This window comes from Myxocyprinus asiaticus, chromosome 30 (assembly GCF_019703515.2).
Source record: "Myxocyprinus asiaticus isolate MX2 ecotype Aquarium Trade chromosome 30, UBuf_Myxa_2, whole genome shotgun sequence".
NCBI classification, from domain to species: domain Eukaryota; kingdom Metazoa; phylum Chordata; class Actinopteri; order Cypriniformes; family Catostomidae; genus Myxocyprinus; species Myxocyprinus asiaticus.
In genome coordinates this window covers 43,817,414-43,841,425 of record NC_059373.1, presented here as the reverse complement: position 1 = coordinate 43,841,425, position 24,012 = coordinate 43,817,414, and the positions used below count along the sequence as shown (strand labels likewise).

Here is a 24,012-nt window from a genome sequence, read left to right as displayed (position 1 = left end):
CTTAATGTACACACATTCGTGCTTTATTTTAAGCCTGACATGCTGAAAACTGCTCCGTTTGTGTTTTCACAGTCACAATTATGAATGACATCCAAATCACGTACTGTACATGACATATTTTAAATTAAAGAGTGAATAGTTTGCAACCTTAGAAATTAATGTTGGTCAGTACAACATTTCAATCATAAAACAGTGGTCAAATATTGCATGTTTAGTTACTTACATCTAACATGAAACAAACACTCTTAAACTGGACTGCTTGCTGATGCGCGCCGCAATAATCCACGAGGTTCCCATTTAGCGTTTTATACTAGAGTCCCGCCTTCATCGATTTGATTGGCTCAAATAACATTGACGAGCGGTATTAGACGACAGAGCGCGGTAAAAAATAAAACATTTTTTTAAACCTTTGTTATTCCTGCAACAACTTATGACAATTAGACAGCTGTGCATAATGGACTGCAGCAGAACAGCAACAAGGATATCAATTATTGGGGGGGCAATCTGGACATCTGATTATTGGGGGTTTGATTATTGGTATATTGTGGTTACGGCCCTGCATCTGGGATGGCATGAGGGTGAGTAAATGATAAGAGAATTTTCATTTCTGAAGCCCACATGTGTAATCTGATTTTATAAAAAATATGTTCAGCCGGTGTTGAATATTAAATGTTTATAATGTATGTAATTGTTAATGAAAAAGTAATCACTGAATCAAAAATAAAATAACATTTGCATTAAGAAAGGTAAGCATATTATGTCAAAAGTTACAATAACGTTACAGGTACATATGAGATCCAACTCTGATGTAAACTGGAGTTTATCTTTACACATTGAATCTGGTTCAAGGAGCTAGCTGAACATAATGCGGTTCAGACAGTTAAGTGTTATTTCTACAACATGTAACTGCCCCAGACAGAGGCCAGCAGAGCGGCGCTGAGAGCTGCAGTCATGGACATGTGTGTGGTGCTCGCTCCGTTGCACAGGTCTGTGGTGCAGCAGGTTTTGGTGATGGAGTATCCCGCACCCAGGATGGACCCGACGGTGTTATTACAATCAGAAGTGCAGCCGCTTGTGGACAGACTCAGAAACCCAGTGACGTTGAACTCTGTCAAATATAATATCCAAAAGCGGCATAAGCAACAAGTGAAGATAGGATGTCAAATGTTATTTTGTTAGTTCTCAAAAATGATTCATATAATTCATATATTTAGCATTGGCATTGATTGGATTTAGAAATGTTCCACAAAAAGGGCAACAACAACCACAACAACAACAACCCCATTTACCCCATGTAAATGTCATCCTGGCTTTTTTGAAATGATTGAATATACTGTATAATAGAAACTGTGTGTGTGTGTGTGTGTCACCTGCTTTAGCAGAGACGCAGCTGGTCTCTGATGCAACACATGTCACCTGTGAACTGAAAAAGCATTTGCCCAGAATGCCAACTTTACAAGTATTACACGTCAGAGCTTCACCTACAGAAACACAGACAGAACATGACATTAGCATTAACACAACCCTGGAACCATTCATAAATGATGCTTGTATTTATTTATTTATTTTATTATTTTTTGACACACTGGCTGTTAAAATATAATATCTTCTCTGGAAAAAACAAACAAACAAACAACAACAACAAAAAAACATCCTTACTGAGTATTTTTGTCTTGTTTTCCAGTAAAATATCTCAACATTCTTTAAACAAGAAACACTTACTTGAGATATTTTCAGAGAAATCTAACAAATTTGAATGAAGTTTAGAAAAAACTATTTGCCAATGGAGAAAGAAAAAAAAAAAACTTGATTCAAAGGGAAGTATATTTTTCTTAACCCACTGGCAAATATATTTTTTCTTGTTGTACGCATAAACTCCACTACATTTTGTTAGATTTCTTTTGAATGCAAGCCTTAATATCTTATGTCATTCTGCTTCTTAAAGGAATATTCTGGGTTCAGTATAAGTTAAGCTGAATCATCAGCATTTGCATTTACCTTTAAACCCTCCAAAAATTGGCCCCATTGTCTTCCATTGTAAGTGCCTCTTTTAACTTCAAAATGTGCTTTTTTAAAGAAAAGTAGGGAGTCGAAATTAATTTGTGTGGTAATCAACATTATTCCACAAATGCTGTCAACTGATCTTAACTTGTATTGAACCTGGAATATTCCTTTAAGTAATTTTTTTTTTCTCTGTAAAATGAGACAAAAAAATACTTAAAAAACAAAAAAGTATTTTTACAGTGTTGAATATGAATTATATGGGGAAGTTAATTTAATTTTAAGATTTAAGTTAAAGCTCATAACTTTAGGCAGAATTATAAGTGTACTTTATTAAGTGTACAACATTGTACTTGATTATATAAAGATTATTTTTTGATGAGACAAGATGTCCACATTTATATGTTGATCGTAAATTCAAAGACAATAACATACTTAAAAGTTATACACATTTTTTTTGTATGTACAAAAATCTAGGGATAAAACCCCACACATAAATAAGATGCACAGCATTATCAGAATGTCACTATATTTACCTTTACTAAAATCACTCCTAGTATATTTGAAAATTGTATTTCAAAAACTCTCTGCTGTTTTGTAACAAACATTATGTAATCATTTATTTTTTGATTGCATTAACATATTTTCATATATATTAATTTACTAAACTTAAGTATTATATCATTCAAGTTAATGACTAATGACATTGGTTCTAAGTGCTATCAGAATTCATTTGATGAAACTACCCCTTTTCTGTATTGTTGCAGTACTGTAAAAAAAAACTTTAAATAATTTTCTTGATAATACTACTATTAGTCCATTGCTTAAACAATACCCCCAAACAAATGCCTCTCATGTTAAAGCTGCACTCAGTAACTTTTTGTTCATTTCATCTTGGACTTCCAGTGACACCTAGTGGTGTGGATGCAGCATCATTCAAAGTCAATAGTTTTCAGTTACAGATGCCATTGTAGAAATTCACTATTCACAAACAGCCATGATTAATTTAATCCAAGACAAGCGTGAAAGTGTCCAATAAGACTGTTACTGAGATTATGTGAGTAGTATTCAGCTGGTCATATGATCCTAAAATGGCAGCCCCCATGAGGTGCCCCTCCCCCATGTAGAATAAAACAGCTTTTATAAGGTTACTGATATGACTAGAGTCCTCATCTCATGTGAGTGCTCTTGATTTTATACATATGTTTCAAAATGACTATTTATTTCTTGAGGAGTAAGACTTTTTTTAAATGGAGAAAAAATTACTGAGTGCACCTTTAACAATTCTACAGAATATTGTAGAAAAGCAGAGCAGCAGCTGCCCACAAAGGGTTGTTCATCTTGACACTTCATTTAATCCTGAGAAGTAATAATAGTTTGGCTTGAGTATCAGTCATTCATTTGGAATCCACATGAAGATAGGAAGAGTAAAATTTGTCCTCACGCATCTAAAGAAACCTTTGACTTTTGCCTCCCTAAATGTCACTTCACACCTCAACCCACCGGTAAAACGCACTTGTCCGGACACCCGTCCACATTGTCAGAGGACTGCCTGTGACCAGCACTAGCAGTCAAACGCTTGGACACACCTAATAATTCTATATTATCATCATTCACCACATTTTATAATAATAATGATGTCCTCAGGAATATGAATTAACACAAATGGAAGTACGCAGTGAACAAAATGAAAACTATCCTATATTTGAGATGCTGTGTGTAGACTCCAACTCAACACACTCTGATCATTCTCTCAATGCTTCATCCTGAGAGGCTTTTAAACTGGTTTTGAAGGAGTTCACATGTGTGCAGGACACTTGCTCTTCCTTCAGTGACCTTTTCTATTTTTGTTTAGTGAAGAAATTCATACATAGGCACTACTGATATTTGTCTACAAAACTTATCTGAAACTGAATCTTTAGTTGGCAAATATCATACAGGATTGCTTCTTGTGGTCTTTTATTATTGTCCATAAAGAATATATGAAAAAAAAAGTCATAAAAAAGTTGGACACATATATACAATTATAGTTCATATACAGTATTTGAGCATATATGTCCATATTAAAATTACACTAATATTTGGGAAAATATATGGTGCATACATGAAAACAGCCATTTTTGTAGTATTTTATGCTCCATATGTGTACAGGTTTTAATACCAGTGAAAACCATATAAGAACATATATTTCATTTAAGCATTTTAAATAGATTGCCCTATATCAAATTTCTGTATGAGTTGTTACCTAGAGGTCTTAGTTAAGTTTTTAGTTACAATCAGTTACAATCTCCTTGTGTTTTAAATCATCAAATTTATACTGTCAATTAAAATATAAATTCCTCAATATATGAATGTCATATATAAATATTTGGTTATTAGAAAAAGGGCTTTTTTTTTTCAGATCCCCAATCTGATGGGCTCCCAATGGTCCACATCTAATTAAACAAGAAATGACTTACTCAGAGTGAAGAGTCCAATCACAGCGATGACTCCAATCACAACTCTGTTCATCATGTTGATGATGTGTTCACCCAAACACAGCACAGCAAATCTTCCAGTGCTTCTTCTCCAAACTTCTAAAAATCTAGTTGATCAGGTTGGATACGTCCAGATATATGGTGCCGATGAAGAGGGTGTGGTGTTTGAGAGATGGGAGACAATGAATATGAATTGAACCAGTGAAGTGAAAAAGCATTTGAATATGAGGAAAGAAGTACTATCTGGTTTGGGGAGTTTTAAACACAGAGACAGAGTACTCATTATGTTACAGGTCTCAAAACTGAGGACAGATACCTGACAGTCCACACACACACACACACACACACACACACACAATTGCTGTGAGCTGAAGGCAGTGACATCTGTCATAAGTGTTACAACATTACCCGATAGTTTCTGCTGAATTCAGATTTCAAATGCTCTTTGCATGCTGTCACTGGGGGGGCGTGGGGGGATATTTATATATCTATAAATTTCCTTTATAGATTCAATGCCATAGACTTTGGAAGCTTTGGCAAATCTAACAAAAGAAAACAAACAAAACAAACATACAATTCCTAGAAAGTTTGTCTTAGTTGTAATGTTTAGTGTTTTACAAGTATAGAAACTATAATAAATGGGAGAGAAAAAATAAATGATCATCTTTTAATTAAAACCATATCCATAACACATTCTGATATAATTACATATTCTATTTATTTATTTGTCAGGGACAATACACGTTAATCAAACATCTCATAGATTTTATTGTGCCGGATTTCGTCAAAATGGCAAATTTGCATCTGCTGTCCATGGACAGGTTGATGTCAAAGTACAAAATTACACTAAAATACGGGTGCTCAAGTCTATGCACACTGTACATAATTTAAAAATACCAATAACATTCAAAATCAACAAATCCTAAGAACATGATGTTCAAAAACACAGTATATCCATAAGACATTATCGATAATATTAAGTACCATGTTGACAATTCTGGTTTGACAATAACCAGCTTTTTAAAAAATTTTTTTAGAGAAAACGTCATGATTTGTTAGATCTTTCAAATCAGCTGGAAGTCCATTCCAGTCATGGGTTGCTCTTAAAGCAAAAGCTCACTGACCAAAAGCACTCTTTCTTAATGGTATTTTATGGTCACCAGCCCTTGTGATTTTTTCCTGTAATTTTATTAATGAACTGTTTAAATATGGGTGGGGCAAGACTATAAAATAAACAAATAAATAAATAAAAATCAACATTACACCTACAGATTTAATCAAGTTTTCCCAACTCAAGAAATTATACTTGACACAACAGTGATAAACTCTGTTTGGCTTTTTGTCTAGTACCTAAAGAGCTTGCTTGTTCACTGTTTTAACAGGCTTGAGGACGGATTTACATGCCTGTGTCCAGGAAGTCATGCAATATGTAATATAAGGAAGATTCATCACATTCATAAATAAAACTGCTGCCTCTGTGATCAGATTATTACTAATCAAAACTTTGCCAAACTAAATTTCACTGTATTTCTTTGGGGAGAGGTAGCGGCATACTGGGCTAAACCACAAAACCAGTAAGCAGAAAGTTGCTGGTTCAATCCCCACAGCCACCACCAGTGTATCCTTGAGTAAAACACTTAACTCCAGGTTGCTCCGGGGGGACTGTCCCTGTAATAAGTGTACTGTAAGTCACTTTGGATAAAAGCATATGCTAAATGTAAATGTTTTACAACTTTCTTCATATTTTTAAAAGAAAGTTTTTTAAATGCACAGCAGTAGACATAATGTCACTTAAATGAATTTGAACTTACTTGAATCAGAATATGAGAGTATTTTTTTTTCCAGACATCCAGAATCAATAAGTGGAGGTCAGTGGATATGACATAGACTTTTTTTTTACTCACAGTTACACATCAGAAGTCAGGGGCATAGCAGTCATTTTAAAAGTGGGGGGGGGGACACAGCTGTCAGTAGGTGGCTCGCACAGGCCCAACACTTACAGTGCAGGATTAATATATCACAGTATACATTAATATATAAGTATGATATAAGTATTATATTAATATATACATATGATTTTTCACTTTTAATATTTGTAGTATTTGTAGTATGCCTTTTCTCCCCAATCTGGCATGCCCAGTTCCAAATGTGCTCCAAGTCCTTGTGGTGGCATAGTGACTCACCTCAATCCGGGTGGCAGAGGACGAATCTCAGTTGCTATTCATCCATGCACAACTCACCACGCGCCCCACCGAGAGCGAGAACCACATTATAGCAACCACGAGGAGGTTAACCCAACCTGACTCTACCCACCCTAGCAACCTGGCCAATTGGTTGCTTAGGAAGCCTGACTGGAGTCACTCAGCACACCCTGGATTCAACCTTTAATATTTGTAGTATTTTAAAGATTCAAGTATTGCTAAATAGTTGCATAATTTTGCAAAATTAGCTGCACAAATAAAGGGCATCTTGTGGAGCACTTGCTTCTGTTTCACACATGACAATAAAAGACTGGTCCTTGAATAAATTATTTAATCAGTTACAATGTGCATGTGCACAATTTTATTTTTTGCACTGTGCTTGCGCATTGTGGGATTTAAATGTATCCAAGTCGATTGAGTGTTTTGACTACGTACCCAAAAATTCGTACAGATCCTTTTAATGATTCAGTGACCATTTCTGGTGATGCCACGTTTGATATCTTGTGTGAAATGAGTTAGTCACTGAATCAACAATCAAAACAACATTTTAATCCTCTGGTTGTCTACAGACCTACAGAGAGACTTTAGTAGAGGTTTTAAGCATAATAAGAACAAAGCAAATCTATTATTTCCCTACAGTTTGTGAGCTGCTGAGCATGACTTTTATCAAAAGACAACAATAATAGTCTTATAATAATTATGAGTTTCAATAACGTACGTAAGTTTTCATGTATAAAAAAGCATGTCTACATATCTATTCACTTCAGTAAAATGTTCTAAGAACACAGCATATCTATCTTTTTCCCTACACAGTAAAAAATTACTGTAAATGTACAACCTTTTAACAATATGGAACCATTTTTTACAAATACAGTCTCATACTGTAAACGTGGTGACGTGGGGTGTTGGAGATGTCCTCCTGAAAGGGGTGCCATTTTCACATGTATAGAAGCTGTATTTATTTTATTTTTTTATCTCAGTTTTAACCTACTGTGAAGATATCAGCACACGTCAAGGTAAGAGATAAAAATATACAATATTTTAAATGATTTTACCTGTTGAATTAGTGCTAGCATATATTAGCTTTTTTTTTGTTGTAAGATTTGTGCACATGTATGCTGTATCCCTGCATTTTTCCAACATAATTTGAATCTCGTTTAAGATAGCAGCTCACGTTGAGGGAAAAGCTAAAATAAATGCGTCTGTATATAACAGTTTAAGTGGTTTTTCGTGAGCACTATCTTTTTAATTTAATTGTGTTTGTTTTATTGGCGCCAGGTGCCTGCATTTGACTGGCTGGATACCACACAGACTGTCGTTAACCTGGGCCCATTGTGAACAAGTGACAATTTGACGGGACGGTAGATACTGGTTTTCCAACACAACTTAAACCGTCTAATATATATATATATATATATATATATATATATATATATATATATATATATATATATATATATATATATATATATATTAATGTGTGAAAAACAAAAAACAAAAAAAATGGTTGTAGATTTTGTCCAACAGTTTGAAATACTATGTGGAAAGCAAATCTGTCACTGAATTTACATTTATGTCTTCATTTGCCTGAATCTGTAAAGAATTGGGGACCTTTGTAGGCATATTGGGAATATATTTTTGAGACATTTAATGCTGTATGTAAACCCATGCTTTAACTAATGAAAGAGAAATGATTTGAGTGTTTCAATAAAGCTATTACATGTAAAAATGTAGTACAGATTTTGTCTTGTTATTGCTATATATATATTTTATATGTATCAATATATTGCCATACATGGTTCATGCATATATTGCAGAATATTGAAAAATATAGGCACTAGATTCCCATATATGAACATTTATTATTTAATATATCACATTATATTTTCCAATATAGTCACATATATTTTTGTTTTGTAAGGGTAAGTATTTAATATAGTGGGTTTACGTGACTGCACATGTAAAATTCATGCCAACCGTGCGCAGTTGGCTACAAAGACCGTGCTTAACAAAGGTAGCTTGTTTACTTAAGACTTCTAACGACTTGTTTATCAAAGTTAATCTTAAACTTAATTACATGTTGTTTGATCTTTCATTACATAAAGCCAGCAAGTAGCCAAATATTTTCTAGCAAGCTTTGTGCTCACGGTGCTGTACTGTCCCTGCCAGTGTTGCCAACTATTTCTCATGGGAAGTCGCCAAAGTCTTGCTGAAATGTCACTAAAAGTAGCTAAATCACATGATGATATCATTTATTAAAGGTGTAGAACCATGCTTTTTTTTTTTTTCCTTTTTTTAACTAATGATTGAACAATTAGTATTTAACTACTAATCATTTCGCTATCACTAACTGAACATGTCAAACATTCAGACAGTGGGGGATTTCTATTTATTTATTTATTTTTTATTAAACTGCATTATTGAACAATGTCAAAGTCCAAAATTATCCTAGCAGTAGCAACCATGGGTAGGCAGTGGTGTAGTGTTGGGGATGTTTTTATTATTATTTATTTTTAAACATGGATCTATATGTCTTAAAATGCCTCACATTGGGCTGTTTTGGAGATAATATGTAAAATCTCTTATTTATTTTTAACATGTCTGTTGTGTGATGCTGAACCATCAGTGTGTATTACTTGTGCCAGTGTTACTGTGTCACAATGACTGTTTGACAGTGACACCTCATCTGTTCATATCACTTACCTCTATACTTTATTATAGATTAGGGGTTCGTATCCATTCCATTCTCTCTCTCTTTCTCTCTCTCGCCCTGCTAGATTATTTCTCAGTGCTCTTGTATCGCTGACTTTTCTAAACAGAGAGCATGCACGTGAACTGAGGTTGAGATTGTCGCAACAAATACCAGCTTAGTTCAAATACCAACTGTCATTTGATTTGTAGAACATCCGTATGCACATAAATCCAAATCCTGATGGCATGCAGGTCAGTCATATTACTTGAAACACTAGAACACCGAGAAAAATGAGACATCATTCACGATAGAGCTGATGTTTTTTGTGTCACAGATGTGGAAGAATGTCGCTAAAGCAGACTACAAAAGTTACTCAAATTGTCGCTAGTCGCTAGATGGATCTTTTACTCACCAAGGGGGTCAAAAAGTCGCTAAATCTAGCGACAAAGTCGCTAAATTGGCAACACTGGTCCCTGCATATGTGAGACACATACAAATTCACATTCATGTTGCCAATGTCAGGTTTAATTGTGCTTTGCCTGCTTGAAAAGAAAAAAAACTTAAAAAGTTTTCTGCTTTTAAAACTCTAAACTCACATCTAAATTCAGTCCTATACTCTTCACCTCAGATTTAACATGTCACGTCAAGTTCTGTGAAGTCAGGTGTGAAACATTGAAGAGCTTTTTATTTCTTTGGACAAGAGAAAGTGTTCAGCCCTCTCATCAAAGAGCTCAAAGATATCGAGGCAAGTGGCATAACTCTGCCTGATGGACAGGTGATCCGGGAAACATTATCTGCAATTTGTGGGGATAATCTGGGCTCACATTGTATTGGTGGATTTGTGGAAAATTTCACAAAGAGTTAGAATATTTGCAGATGTTGCAATATAGACAGGGGGACAAAAAGATCCTCTGTCCAAAGGAAGTAAACGCAAAGTACAGTCATATATTAATCACGTTGAAGCTCAGAGGAGTGATGCTATATCAAATTCCATTTGCGATGTCAAATTTGGCTGTGTTCAGTGGACTCAACTACATTCACGTATGTCGGCCTGGGCTACCGCCTTGTCATTGGCCATAATATTTTTGAAGGTGTTGCATCATATGATTTAGCCTTATACTTTAATCATCTTGTCACAGTGGAGAAGCAGTTTAGTTACCAGGAATTAAATCGACAAATAAATCAGTTGTCATACTTGGGTAGTGATGCCAACAACAAACCCAGTGATGTTGCTCCAGGGGCTGACAAACTTTCTGGCCATGCAGTGCAAAACTTGTGTTTACCTATGATGTTGCCAATTTTGATTGGAGACTCAATTAAAAATCCATCTAAAAATGAGGCGTGGCAGCTAGTTTTGCTTCTACAACAAATAGTAGAACTTGTATGTGCACCAGCTGTTTCCACTGGCCAGATAGTTTATTTGGAGGTTTTAATTTGAGTATTTGGATTCTCGATGGAAAACCTTCTCCAGTCACCCACTAAAACCAAAGCACCATTACGTGAGTCGCTATCCTGACCTGATTTTTCACTTTGGCCCTAATCCGTCTGTGGACACTAAGATTTGAGAGAAAACACACATTTTAAAGAGTGTGCTCAAAAATCTTATTACTTTAAGAATTTATGTCAAACACTTGCTGAGAAACATCAGCTTCTTCAGGCATATCTGTATACTGGCAACTTCTTCCCACAAAACATTGTAGTGGAGAAAAGCACAGTTTTATTTCAGAGAATACAATGCAGAGATCACACAGTCAGTTTCAAATCTGAACTTTGAACCTATGAACACCAATATAACCAATGATGTAACAGTCAGAGGCACATCATACAAAAAAATAAAATGTTGGTATTGATCAGAGACACAGATGAAGTGCTTGTTGTTGGAAAGATCAAATTGGGGGGTGGGGGGGTCACTGTCCTTTTCTGCATATCGCTGCCCCCTTCGGCATATCGCGGCACCGTTTTGTGGCCCATTCTGCATAACGCGGCAGCCCATTTCAGCTTAATGTGGCCCATTCGGCCCCGTTTCGTGGCCGGCCCTTCGAGAAAAGTCCCGGTTCTCCCGATGGCCAGTCTGCCCCTGGTGGCATTCCTGAACTAATTCTTCATCACTCTTTTCTCTTTTTGTAGAACAATGCCTACCTGGTTTGAAGAGTTAGAGGGCATAATTCTGCAGGCATTGTCCAATCTATACGCAGACATTCTGCAACAGATCATTTCTACTTCAGAGAAACTTCAGAGCTTTGGACTAGAAAGCAAAGAAGACTTAAAACCTGTCCAGCAAGAAGACCTTAATGATATTTTACTAGTTATTCAACTCAGAAAACTGCTTCAAATGATTAAATCAGGTAATGAAGCAAAAACATTGTAAAGTTAATTGAAAAAGTGATGTTTTTTTCTATTTGATGTATTATAGTAAGACATTTTTTTATGTAATGTGCTTTAAGTATGCTGTCCACATGATTCTGATAGCATGTGTTATGACAAGTGTGATTTATAGTATGATAAACATGAGCACTTTTGTTTAATTTCACAAACTGTGGTGGTTACTCTGAACTTGGAAGCAGTTTCAAGTCTGTCTACATTTTCTAGTCCACCTCAAATGTCAAGCACACCTGATTGTTCCTCTTCATCCTCTCTCTCAGGTCCAACACATTCTGGCCTGTCTTGCATTACATCCTACTTTGATGCAGCCAGGCCAAGTTTAAACTCTACACAAGCTTCCATCATCTCCAAGACATGGCCAGAGACTTTTCAAGTCCCTTGGGATGAAATACCTCTTGAAATCCGTACGGCAATCTCTACAAGAAAAAGACCCACATGTGCTGAAAGGTGCCAGATGGTGAGAGTTCTGGCTGATGAGATCCACAAATTTGAACTTTGCCCAACACAAGCTCAATATCTTACAATCTGTCAAAAGATTGTAAGGGAGTACCCTGACAGCTTCGGAGACAAATTTCCAAATGGTTTTTTAATTGGAGGAGGTTATACATCACTCCTGCTACAAGTGAAGACGCGAGTTGAAAATCTGAACCGCGAGAGCAGTTTTGTCAGTCATAGATCAAGGCCAAACTCTGCATGCAAGAGAGGACCAACTGACACCTATGGATGTGTGCGATTTCAGCCACAGCTTCCACCAGAAGAGACAGAGAAGACGATAGAGCCCAAACGTCAGCAACAACAGGACATTTATAGCCATGAGGGGATTGGCAGGGTAGAGAGCGCAGAAGTAAAGAATCTCATGAAGACTACATTCTGTCTTCTGTGTCAGCATTTAAATTCAACTCCAGCACCTTCAGTTGAAGATATTAGGAATCAGATATTAGGAATCATCGGCCTTACATGTTCCACCAGAAGTCTATCTGTGCCAGTTTTTACTTGCTCACTGAAACTGATATACTGCATGATTTGGAGATATCCATGAAAGAATGTGGAGTATTTTAAAAGCAAATCGAATGACAAGAAGGATGTCCTGTGCCAGGCTGACAGCATGGAGATGATTCACCTTATTATCAAGCTTCGAATGGCACATTTTCAGGAAAATGAAAATGGACTGATGTTGCATGCAGATGTGAGTATTTTGTTAATTGTTTTTATTTCTTTTCACCTCAGATGCTGTTATAAAATCGTGTATTGTGCATTCCTCATTTGATGTTCTTTTATACTTCTCAGGTTGCTGCATCTCCAGCTGATGTTGAAAGGACCCTCAATCTACTAAGGGTGTAAATCTGTCATGTATATTTTGTTGATTCATGTCTTTTATTTTGAAATGTTTAGTTCCTGTTTCCCTCCATGTTCATGTGTCATGTTTTTATTGGTTTATTGTTTAATTATCTTGTTATCAGTTCTGTTTGTTCATTGGTTTATGTTCCCCCATGTCCATGTATTTAAGCCTCATGTTTTCCATTGTGTCTTTGTCAAGTATTGAATGTACGTGGATGTGTTTTGCTCCTAGCCAAGTCAAGTCAAGTCAAGTCATGTTATGTTTATGTCAAGTCAAGTTCATGTTTCACATTTATGTTTTGATCACGTTGTAGTCAGGGTTTTTGGATTTTCACGTCTGTTAATAAACTGCACTTTTCTTCTCATCAGAGGGTTCTTCTCATCATTATCGTCTTCATCATCGTCATTGCCAGTGCCAGCATCGTTACAAAATCGGATGTTTCATCATGATATGATCTTGAATCAATTCTCTTGGCCTGCAATCTGATATTTGCCAATACTTCAAAGTCTGCCATGATACAATTAGATTCAGGGGCCTGTGATCGATATTTCGATAGTACATTATTTTTTGTCCTCAAATGCAACCAAAATATAATCTGATTATTTTATTTAGCTCTCTGTATACACATTGGGACATCCACAACAAAATAAGGTACTTCAGATGTGTGAAATCACTTGTTTGATGACAGCTAATTTTCCAGTTTTGTCCAATTCAAAATACTTATATATCCATGACTTGTTTCCAACTATCCGTGCTATCTGCGGTTTTCTTGGCTACAACTTCCACAGTTGTAATGAAAAATTCTGTTACAGTTAACTAGTATAAATGTTAGTAAAGGTGTTGATGTGTAGATGTGTAAAGTCTTAAAACTGATGCTGGAGCTGAGCAGGTGTTTCTCTTTCCTTCGTTAGTGCTGTTCAGAATGTTGGCGTTGCTAACATATGCTACCATTGCTGTGTTGTCTGTCTGAACTAACACGTGCTTGCCCTGGATCAACGGCCGGAACCTCCGCAGGGCGAGCAGAATTGCCAACAACTCGAGGCAGTTGATGTGCCAACACAGCTTATGGGCCTGTCCATAAGCCGGCGGCTGCGTGCCTGTTGCAAACAGCGCCCCAGCCCGTTATGAAGGCGTCTGTCATGACCACGACGCGCCTGGAGACCTGCTGTAGGGAAAACACCTGCCTGTAGAAACGAGAGGTCGGTCCAAGGGCTGAAGAGATGGTAACAGACCGGCATGATGGCCACGTGATGTGTCCCGCAGCGCCATGCCCATCTCGGGACTCGAGTCTGAAGCCAGTGCTGAAGCAGTCTCATATGCATCAACCTGAGCGGGGTGGCCACCGCTGAGGATGCCATATGCCCCAGGAGCCTCTGAAAGAGTTTCAGTGGAACCGCTGTTTTCTGTTTGAATGCCTTCAAACAGGTCAGCACTGACTGTGCGCGCTCGTTCGTGAGGCCATTGTCAGTGAGACTGAGTCCAACTCCAAACCGAGAAAAGAGATGCTCTGAACCGGGAGGAGCTTGCTCTTTTCCCAACTGACCCGAAGCCCTAATCGGCTGAGGTACGAGAGCACCAAGTCCCTGTGTGCACACAACATGTCCCGAGAGTGAGCTAGGATTAGCCAATCGTCGAGATAGTTGCGAATGCCCAATTCCCTTAACGGGGAAAGAGCTGCCTCTGCGACCTTCGTGAAGATGCGAGGGGACAAGGTCAGGCCGAAAGGGAGAACCTTGTACTGATACGCCTGAACCTCGAATGCAAACCGCAGGAAGGGTCTGTGTCGAGGTAGAATCGAAATGTGAAAGTACGCATCCTTCAGGTCTACCGCCGTGAACCAATCTTGATGCCGGACGCTCGCCAGAATGCGTTTTTGCATCAGCATCTTGAATGGGAGTCTGTGTAAAGCCCGGTTCAGTACTCGCAGGTCCAAGATTGGCTGCAACCCACCGCCTTTTTTCAGTATGATGAAGTAGGGGCTGTAAAACCCCTTCTTCATCTCGGCCGGAGGGACAGTTTCTATTGCACCCTTCCGTAAGAGGGTGGCGATCTCCGCGTGCAAGGTAGCAGCATTTTCGTCCTTCACCAAGGTGAAGTGGATACTGCTGAACCTGGGCGGACGCCTGGTGAACTGAATGGCGTAGCCGAGTCGGACGGTCTGGATCAGCCATTGCGACGGATTGGAAAGCGCAAGCCACGCATCCAAGCTCTGTGTGAGGGGGACCAAAGGGACAATCTCGTCGGACATACCTGCGGGTGGGGCCTCACGGCGGGGTGGAGCTCGAGGTGCCACACCATGACATGGCTGTGCTGAGTTCAGGGACATCGAAGTACTTACCTGGCTCCTTGTGACCACCCCCGGAACAGCCTGGGATGGGGGAGGAAGAGACCTGTCCTCATGACCTGTGGAGACTGTCACATTGGGGGCAGATTTGTGCCACAGCTGGGCACTCAGGGTCGGGAAGACTGCCGCTGGAGCGCCAAACCTGCCAAATAGAGTGGTAGACGGTGGTCGTGATGACGGCCGTGCACACTGGATACGTGACCCAGGGAACAAGGAAACCGCTCTTGCTGAACTCTTGGGAACTGCAGCCACTTGGGCATGCAGCACAATTAAATGCAAAGGCAACAAAAGATTCTCCTCCCGGCCCTCGACCAGGGTATGGAGTTGTCTGCTTACCAGCTCCAGAGCAGCGGGTTTCGTTGTCCCTGTGTCGCCTGTCTCAGGGGCGCTTTGAAGCCTTTCATGGGTTCTTGCCGGCCGTGAGACGGGTAGTGTCTGCTTCCTGCAGTGGGCTCCACGCCGGGGCCGGGCCGCAGGGGCGGGCTGCGGCGGAGCCGGTGCAGTCACCGCAGGGGGACGCCCTTGGCGATGAGCAGATGGGGTGTGGGATCTTGAGCCGCGCTGGGGCAGGATGTGCTGGATAACCTCCGTCTACTGCTTCACCGCTGAGAACTGCTGGGCAAAGTCCTCGGTGTCGCTGGACTGGCCAACTTGGGAAATGGTGGCAGCAAGGAACCGTGCCTTGTCGGCCTCTCCCATCTCGACCAGGTTGAGCCAAAGGTGGTACTCCTGGACCACCAAGGTGGACATCGCCCGCCGTGACCTTCGTCACCCGGAGAGCGAGGTCGGTCACCAAGCGCAGCTCCTGCATCAATCCCAGGGCGGAACTACCCTCGTGCAGTTCCTTTAGCGCCTTGGCGGACTTGCAGGAGAGCCATGGCGTGCAGGGCGGAGGCGGCTTGTCCAGTGGCACCGTAGGCCTTGGCCGTCAGAGACGACGTAAACCTACAGGCCTTGGATGGGAGCTTTGGGCACCCGCACCATGTGGCGGCGCTCTGTGGGCGTAGGTGCACCGTGAGCGCCTTTATCCACCGGGGGATTGCCGAATAGCCCTTGGCCGCCCCACCATTGAGGGTAGTGAGGGTGGGGAAGCTAAAAGATCGGGACCGGGCAGTAAAAAGTGCCCCCCACGACTTTGTCAGCTCTTCACGCACTTCCGGGAAAAAAGGAATGGAGGCGGGGTGTGGCTTTGAGCGGCGCCGCGAGCCCAGAAACCAATCATCGAGCCGCGAGGGTTCAGGGGAGAGCGGAGGGTTCCACTCTAGCCCGACGCTCGCGGCTGCCCGGGAAAGCATGTCATCATCTCCGCATCAGCCTGTCACTGGGTGACTGCACCCAAAGGGAGGAGCCCAGCTGAGCCTTCCACGTCTGACTGGATGAGCCCGCTCTCTGATGCTGCGCTCGAGAACTCATCACTTTCACAGGCTCCGAATAAGAGGTCGAACTTGCCGTGAGACGAGCCGGCGGACTCATCCAGAAGCCCGATCGAGGCAGACGAGCGTGCTGGGGAATGGGAAGTCCACGGGGGGATACCCGGCGGAGGCGGTCCCATCGGGGTCCCCAAATCACCCCCAGTGCTAGCCGTGCTGGCCTCATACCCCTGGATAGAAAGACCGAGGCGAGGAGCCTCTGGGGTGGCTTTCTTTCTTACGAAGGTAAGCTGCGACCGCATCGTTGTCATGGACATGTTCTCGCAATGAGTACATGACCAATCCACGAACGCTATCTCTGCGTGAGCAGTGCCCAGACACGAAAGACAGTGATCATGACCGTCAGAAGGCGAGAGATAACGAGCGCAACCAGGAATAACACACAAAGGAAAGGCATCTTTAAAAAGACGCATCTTTAAAAAGACGTTCCGCGTGTGCCACTCTTTTAGAGAAATATACTCTTTTAGAAAAATATACTCTTACTTCTGCCGAAGCGCCCAGGGGCGTTCTCTGCAGTGCACCAGTGCAGAGGAGGAAGAAGCCACTGAAATGCGCCATAAGATCCAGCAGAGGTGAATGAACAGTTGTGGGAATTCAGCTCAGTGAGCATGACCGTTCAGATCCGAAGAGAAAATCTGAATGAGTGGTTGCATACCAGCTCCTTTTATACCTGTATGTCCGGGGGAGTGGCATGCAAATACCACTCGCCAATTTTCATTGGCCTTTTATCAAAGACCAGAGGTGTCTTGGGCTCCCAAGAGTGACCCCAAGTCTCACTACATCGACACAACGTCGAGTGAGTGACAGATAGGGAATGTGTATTTCCTATTGACACACTAAAGCTGAAGATATAAATAACCATCTTAAGACAAATGTTTTTGTGAAACATCTTAAGTGCCTAAAACTTTTGCACAGTACTGTACCTGCCAGTCCTCGACTGATTTTGCTGGGTAAGTGTCATGATTAGGTTGAGGAGTAGCAACACTGAGTAATTAGGGAGGTATCATAAAACTGATATTCCTATGGTTTCTATTGAAATTATGTTTTCTCAATGACAATGGTAACACTTTACAATAAGGTTCCATTTGTTAACATTAGTTAGCTACATTACTGAACATAACCAAGAACGATACTTTCACAGCATTTATTAATCAACATTTCTTTTGAAAGCATTAAGTAAAAATTTTTTTTTCATTCTAGGTATGTCAGAGCAGACCAGTGCTGCAGTGCTAAGCCTAGAGAGCACTGTTAATTGTAAAGGAGTCCATTCTACGTTTTTTGCCTGGCGTTGCGACAGCATTTGCCATGTATTATGTCTTCAGCTTTCAATTCCAGGAGGAGGCTTGCTGCACCTTAGAATTCATCCATTGAGAGTTTTCCTTACTTTTTTCAGCCATTCGCTGTTCATTATCTACATTTATAAATTAGAATTTTGCTGCCATGAATTATTGCTCATTATAAAAAAGTCTGCAACAGTCAATCCGAAGGTCACCTCTCTATTAAAAAATCTCATTGATTTTGAGTGGGATTTCATCTAGGCAAGTAACGTGCACCAACACTCACATTTGCGCATTTGCTTCCGTTTAGAGTAGAATAAAGTTATGGTACCAGCTGTCATTTTAAAACATGTAAAAACTCTCTAATACAATTGTCTGCTTATATAAAAGATCAGTTGAGTCCATGTGTAAATTGTTTTTGAGAGTTCTCTCTCTCTCTCTGTTCCAGCTGATATCTAAGGTTTGTGGGTTGCAGTCACAACTCGCTCTTCATCCTTTTGTTTCAGTTTTATTTTGATTTACAAACATAATACAGTCAGACCATCGATTCAAAACTAATAAAACAAATACATAGATTACCGCTTTCTCTCTAGCTTCTCCGTGCATGCGGTGAGTGTGCGGTTGAAAGTTATTCAACCCTTACCGACTTCCTTTATACCTTAAAGGCACAGTAACCTATCTGCACACCAAGGGTCGTACAACAACAGTATACATGTCACTAGCACTACTGTGTGGCAGGGTGAGCAAGAGACAGACACTTATTGGCACTCTTTGACAGGTATTTATTGGAAATAATAATAAACGTAAAATGTCCAAAAGGGGTAATAAATTGTCCAAGGGGGAATAGTGTTCATAATAAAGGGGGAATCTGGCATCCTCGCGGTGAAACGGGGCTCCGTGAAAGGGCGGGGTAGTGTCCATAGGATAGCCCAGGCACGGGCTGGGTCAGTCAGTCGCATTATTCCCATCAGGTGTGCTTCATTCACCATTGACTAAACGAGGCTTATTAATTATGCACCTCTTCTCGCTCTCCCGCCCAACTCCCGTCGTGAGCCTGGCTGAAGGGCAGCCCTAAGAGGCGGGGCGACGATGACGAGACGGAGGGGCGGATCATTCCGCCACATCTGCTATACAATAACAACATTAAAAGAAAGCAAATATAATCTAAATAAATCCTAACTGATGATATAAATAATATAATATCTTTCAAGGGCTCCAACATTCTCCCTCTCTCTCTCTCTTTTACACATACTCTAATTTCTGCAGTCTTTCTCAAATCCTTGCACACAGACATACTCATTCACTATACTTTCTGTTCTTGCTGAAAGAAAAAAACACTTTCCTAAAAGCACAGCTCTTGGTATCTCTTTCTCTTATAATTATACAGTTGCATACACATAATCAGTGTAATTAAAATGTTTTCATTTTTAGAGTGTAGTATAATCAGTTGCTTTTGCCATGTAGTTTTGACACAATTTACTTAACTATGGTGATGGGGGCATGATCATGTGTCTGTCTACGAGAGAGAGAGAGCGGTAAGGCTCGTCACCTGTTTCTTTTTGTAGTGATGGCGAAGGGAGACATAAAAAGGCACACGAGGCATCAAAGTGACAAAGAGAGACCAGAGAGAGACTGTACCTGTGTGTGCTCGATAAGAAGCCCTTACTCATTTGTGTGTGTGACTACTTGGCCACTGAGTGACTTTTTGTTTAAGTTTATGTACAGTGCTGAAGAGTAATAAACAAATACTCAAGTCGACAGCTCGCTGCCTCCTGACTCCTTTATTGCCCATTACGTTAATGTTTTCTTTTATGTTTTCCATTTTAGATTTTAGGTTTTTCCATTCCACTCCTGACTAGACCTGCATCACAGGTAGTGACAGTTTGACCATTTTGGCATGTTCTTGTCTTTTTTTTACCCACAAGGCCTGGACTTTTTACAGCAAAAATAATTTTTGCCTTCGGGAAATTTACTTTTATATTAAAACAAAATAGTATTCAGCAATCATTAAATTGTTAATCTTTCCAAGTGGAACATACATCCCAAACACACTGTTTCAATACTCTGCCTACTCTGATTCTGGCACACAGATAGCAAGTTGGCATTTGAAATGGCTCCTTTTCCACTTTTGTAGTTCAAAAGATGACTGGCATATTTCTAATGATATGTTATAAATATACAGTATTTGAACATTTAAACATATTTGAAGAGGTATTTCAACAGAATTTGGCTCTTTTTTTAAATGTATTTATTTATTTTTTTAGTTCTTTGAATGTGTGATGAGGCAGACAAGGAATGAGGCAACGGTGCCAAACAGACGAGTGTATTCTCTAATTGGTAAGTTCGCTCGGCACAACTGGACAAAGGATGCTGCTAGATCCATTTTGGACGGTCAGTCTTTCTGTGACGAGGCAGACGAGGAATGAGGATCTAAATGCAGCTTTAATAAGAACAAAATATGAACAAAAAAACACGGGAAACCAGGCACAGAACATGACAACACATGTAAAGACTGACAAAGTAACCAGGGGAAAACAAGGGCTTAAATACACAAGGGCAAACAAGGGAACGAGGAACACCTGGGGAATACAACCAGGGGAAAACCAATCATAAAATGAAACTACAAAAGGACTACAAACTAACAGGAAACAGGAACTAAACAAGAATTTCAACATATGTCCATACAAAAACAGGGAATATGTGACAGAGCCCCCCTTTTAAGGAGCGGATTCCAGACGCTCCAAAAAACAAAAACAAATTGTCCATGGAGTGTGGGGGAAGAAAGGTAATTCAGGGGGGCACAAGGGGTAAACCGGCAGTTCAAGGGGGCACAAGGGGCAAGGGGAGCAGAGGAACAAGGGAAAGTCAGGGAGGCTTGAAACTAAGGCGGAGCCAGAGGGATGGAGAGCCAGAGCGATGCTGCAGGCTTGGAGGACCAAGTAGACTAGAGCAGATCAGGTGGGCGGCCAAGAGGCCAGGGAGACCAGAGCAGGTCAGGTGGGCGGCGAAGAGGCCAGGGAGACCAGAGCAGATCAGGTGGACGGCCAGGAGATCAGGGAGACTACAGCAGATCAGGCTGATGGCCAGGAGATCAGGGAGACCAGAGCAGATCAGGCGGACGGCCAGGAGACCAGGGAGACCAGAGCAGATCAGGCGGACGCCAGGAGATCAAGGAGACTACAGCAGATCAGGCGGATGGCCAGGAGATCAGGGAGACCAGAGCGGATCAGGCGGACGGCCAGGAGACCAGGGAGACCAGAGCAGATCAGGCGGACAGCCAGGAGACCAGGGCAGATCAGGCAGATGGCCAGGAGACCAGGGAGACCAGAGCAGATCAGGCAGACGGCTAGGAAACCAAGGAGACCAGAGCAGATCAGGCGGATGGTCAGGAGACCAGGGCAGATCAGGCGGATGGCCAGGAGACCAAGGAGACCAGAGCAGATCAGAGCTGACCCAGTCTCGGTCCTGCGGCCGCCTCCCATGGCTCCGCCCCCAGAGTCTTCAACGGCTCCGCCCCCAGAGACTATTCCTCCAGTGGGAAAAAAAAGTGGAAAGTGTATATGATGTGACTTAATGTTACACTTGATAAGCTCCAAATGTGCACAATTAATCGAGACCGCGCCCATCCGATCTTAAATTACTGAAATATATTTTTTATATATTATTAATTTTGAAGTCATTATTTGCGCCTTTCCAAATAAGGTATTCGACTTCAGGCACATCCCTAGTATCGGCCTATCGGCCACCCTGCTCTCTGGATATAAAATAGGCCATTAAAAAACCCATATCGGTCGATCACTAATAAACTCCACTTACAATGTGTGCTTTAAAGAAGGATAGTCCTTTGTTTTTTTCCTGCAGTGCATTTCACATAATGCGGCCAATCAAGAATGATATGCCGATAAATAACTCTCGTTTGTGTGTTCCTCATCTCTAGATTATTAATTTAGTTCAACATCAGTGCAAATAAAAACATGGATAAATGAGCATTGTTGAAAGCAACTTTGTAGAAATGAACAGAGCCGCATTGATTAGACTGTCTGACTGATGGCCTATTACGTAAGGGTTGTTTCGGCTCATGAAACTCACCTGTGATTGGCTGGATGTATGAAAGTAACAAAATGCAAAGAATACTGTATACAAATCCACCATTTGGACTCGGTATGGGTTTAGCATGGAAAAGTGCAGGGGACAAAAATCACCTTTCCCTATCTGTCACTCACTCGACATTGGTGTCGATGTAGTGACACTAGGGGTCACTCTTGGGAGCCTGAGACACCTCTGGTCTTTGATAAAAGGCCAGTGAAAATTGGCGAGTGGTATTTGCATGCCACTCCCCCGGACATACGGGTATAAAAGGAGCTGGTATGCAACCACTCATTCAGATTTTCTCTTCGGAGCCGAACGGTCATGCTCATTGAGCTGAATAGCACTGTTCATTCACCTCTGCTGGATCTTATGGCGCATTTCAGCGGCTTCTCCCTCCTCTGCACTGGTGCACTGCAGAGAACGCCCCTGGGCGCTTCGGCAGAAAAACTAGAGAGTATATCTTCTGAAAGACTGTTTTTCCCCTCTAAAAGAGTATATTTCTCTAAAAGAGCACACACATGGAACGTCTTTTTAAAGACGCGTCTTTCTAAAGATGCCTTTCCGATCGTGTGTTATTCCTGGTTGCGGTCGTTTTCTCTCAACTTTGGATGGTCATGATCGCTGTCTTTTGTGTCTGGGCGTGACCCACACGGAGGCAGCGTTTATGAATGGTTCATGTTCTCACTGCGAGAACATGACCATGGCAACGTTGCGGTCGCGGCTTGCTTTCGTACCGCAAGACGGTAAAGCAGCAGACGGAGGCAATCCGGCACATCCTGCCCCGGCGCGGCTCAAGACCCCGCACCCCATCTGCTCGTCGCCAAGGGCGTCCCCCTGCAGTGACAGCACCGGCTCCGCCGCAGCCCGCCCCTCCGGCCCGGCCCCGGCGTGGAGCCCACCGCAGGAAGCCGACGCCACCCGTCTCACAGCCGGTACCGAAGAACCCACAGAGGTCCTCTAAGCACCACTGAGACGGGCAACCCAGGGATGAGGGAACCCACTCACGTGGAGCTGGTAGAAAGACCACTCCATCCCCCGGTAGAGGGCCGGGTGGAAAATCTTTTGTTGCCATTTTGTTTGATTTCGCTGCACGCCCAATTGGCTGCGGTACCCAACAGTTCAGCAAAAGAGCGGCTTCCTTCCTCCCTGGGTCACATACCCTTGGGAGGGACACCCCCCAACTAGACCTGGCAGCCCAGTCGGATAATCCCCCTTCTTTTTTAGGGAGTGGAAAAAGAGAATGGGAAAAGAGGCCACGACTGGGTTAAGCCTGTCTCTATCTTTGGGTAGTCGACTTGTCCCCAAAAGGGCCGTTCGACACTCATAACTGTGTTGGGGGAAGTTACGTGTCGACCTGGTGTGCTGGCTATGAGGCACACAGCAAGTCTGCCCACCACACACCGCCAGTTCACGTAACACCGTTCAGCCTTGTGGCGTTTTGTATAGGGACCCCAAGTATCACTACATCGACACCAACGTCGAGTGAGTGACAGATAGGGAACGTCATGGTTACTGGTGTAACCTCCGTTCCCTGATGGAGGGAACGAGACGTTGGTCCCTCCTGCCACAACACTGGTAGTTACGTAGTTACCTGCTGAAATGGCCGGACCTTATATCGGCTCCTCAGCGTAAAACCTGAATGAGTGGTTGCATACCAGCTCCTTTTATACCCGTATGTCAAATACCACTCGCCAATTTTCATTGGCCTTTTATCAAAGACCAGAGGTGTCTCGGGCTCCCAAGAGTGACCCCTAGTGTCACTACATCGACACCAACGTCT

At 41.6% G+C, this 24,012-nt stretch overlaps 1 protein-coding gene across 1 annotated transcript; it reads right to left on the bottom strand.

The window, feature by feature from the left end:
* Positions 1 to 658: 658 nt before the first annotated feature.
* On the bottom strand, positions 659 to 4,613 carry lye (lymphocyte antigen-6, epidermis). The gene is made up of 3 exons (XM_051664050.1): positions 4,461 to 4,613; positions 1,371 to 1,481; positions 659 to 1,108 (listed from the first exon to the last, which is right to left on the bottom strand). The coding sequence occupies exons 1-3, from the start codon at positions 4,513 to 4,515 to the stop codon at positions 894 to 896; spliced, it is 381 nt and encodes a 126-aa protein (XP_051520010.1). The 5' UTR covers positions 4,516 to 4,613; the 3' UTR covers positions 659 to 893.
* Between the last annotated feature and the right edge of the window lie 19,399 nt (positions 4,614 to 24,012).

Excerpts from the sequence above, each read along its gene's own strand:
- lye (XM_051664050.1), bottom strand. The coding sequence starts at position 4,515 with ATGATGAACAGAGTTGTGATTGGAGTCATCGCTGTGATTGGACTCTTC. Across the intron at positions 1,482-4,460 it reads GATTGGACTCTTCACTCTGA|GTGAAGCTCTGACGTGTAAT; the intron begins GTAAGTCATTTC and ends GTGTTTCTGTAG. Across the intron at positions 1,109-1,370 it reads CTGCGTCTCTGCTAAAGCAG|AGTTCAACGTCACTGGGTTT; the intron begins GTGACACACACA and ends TATATTTGACAG.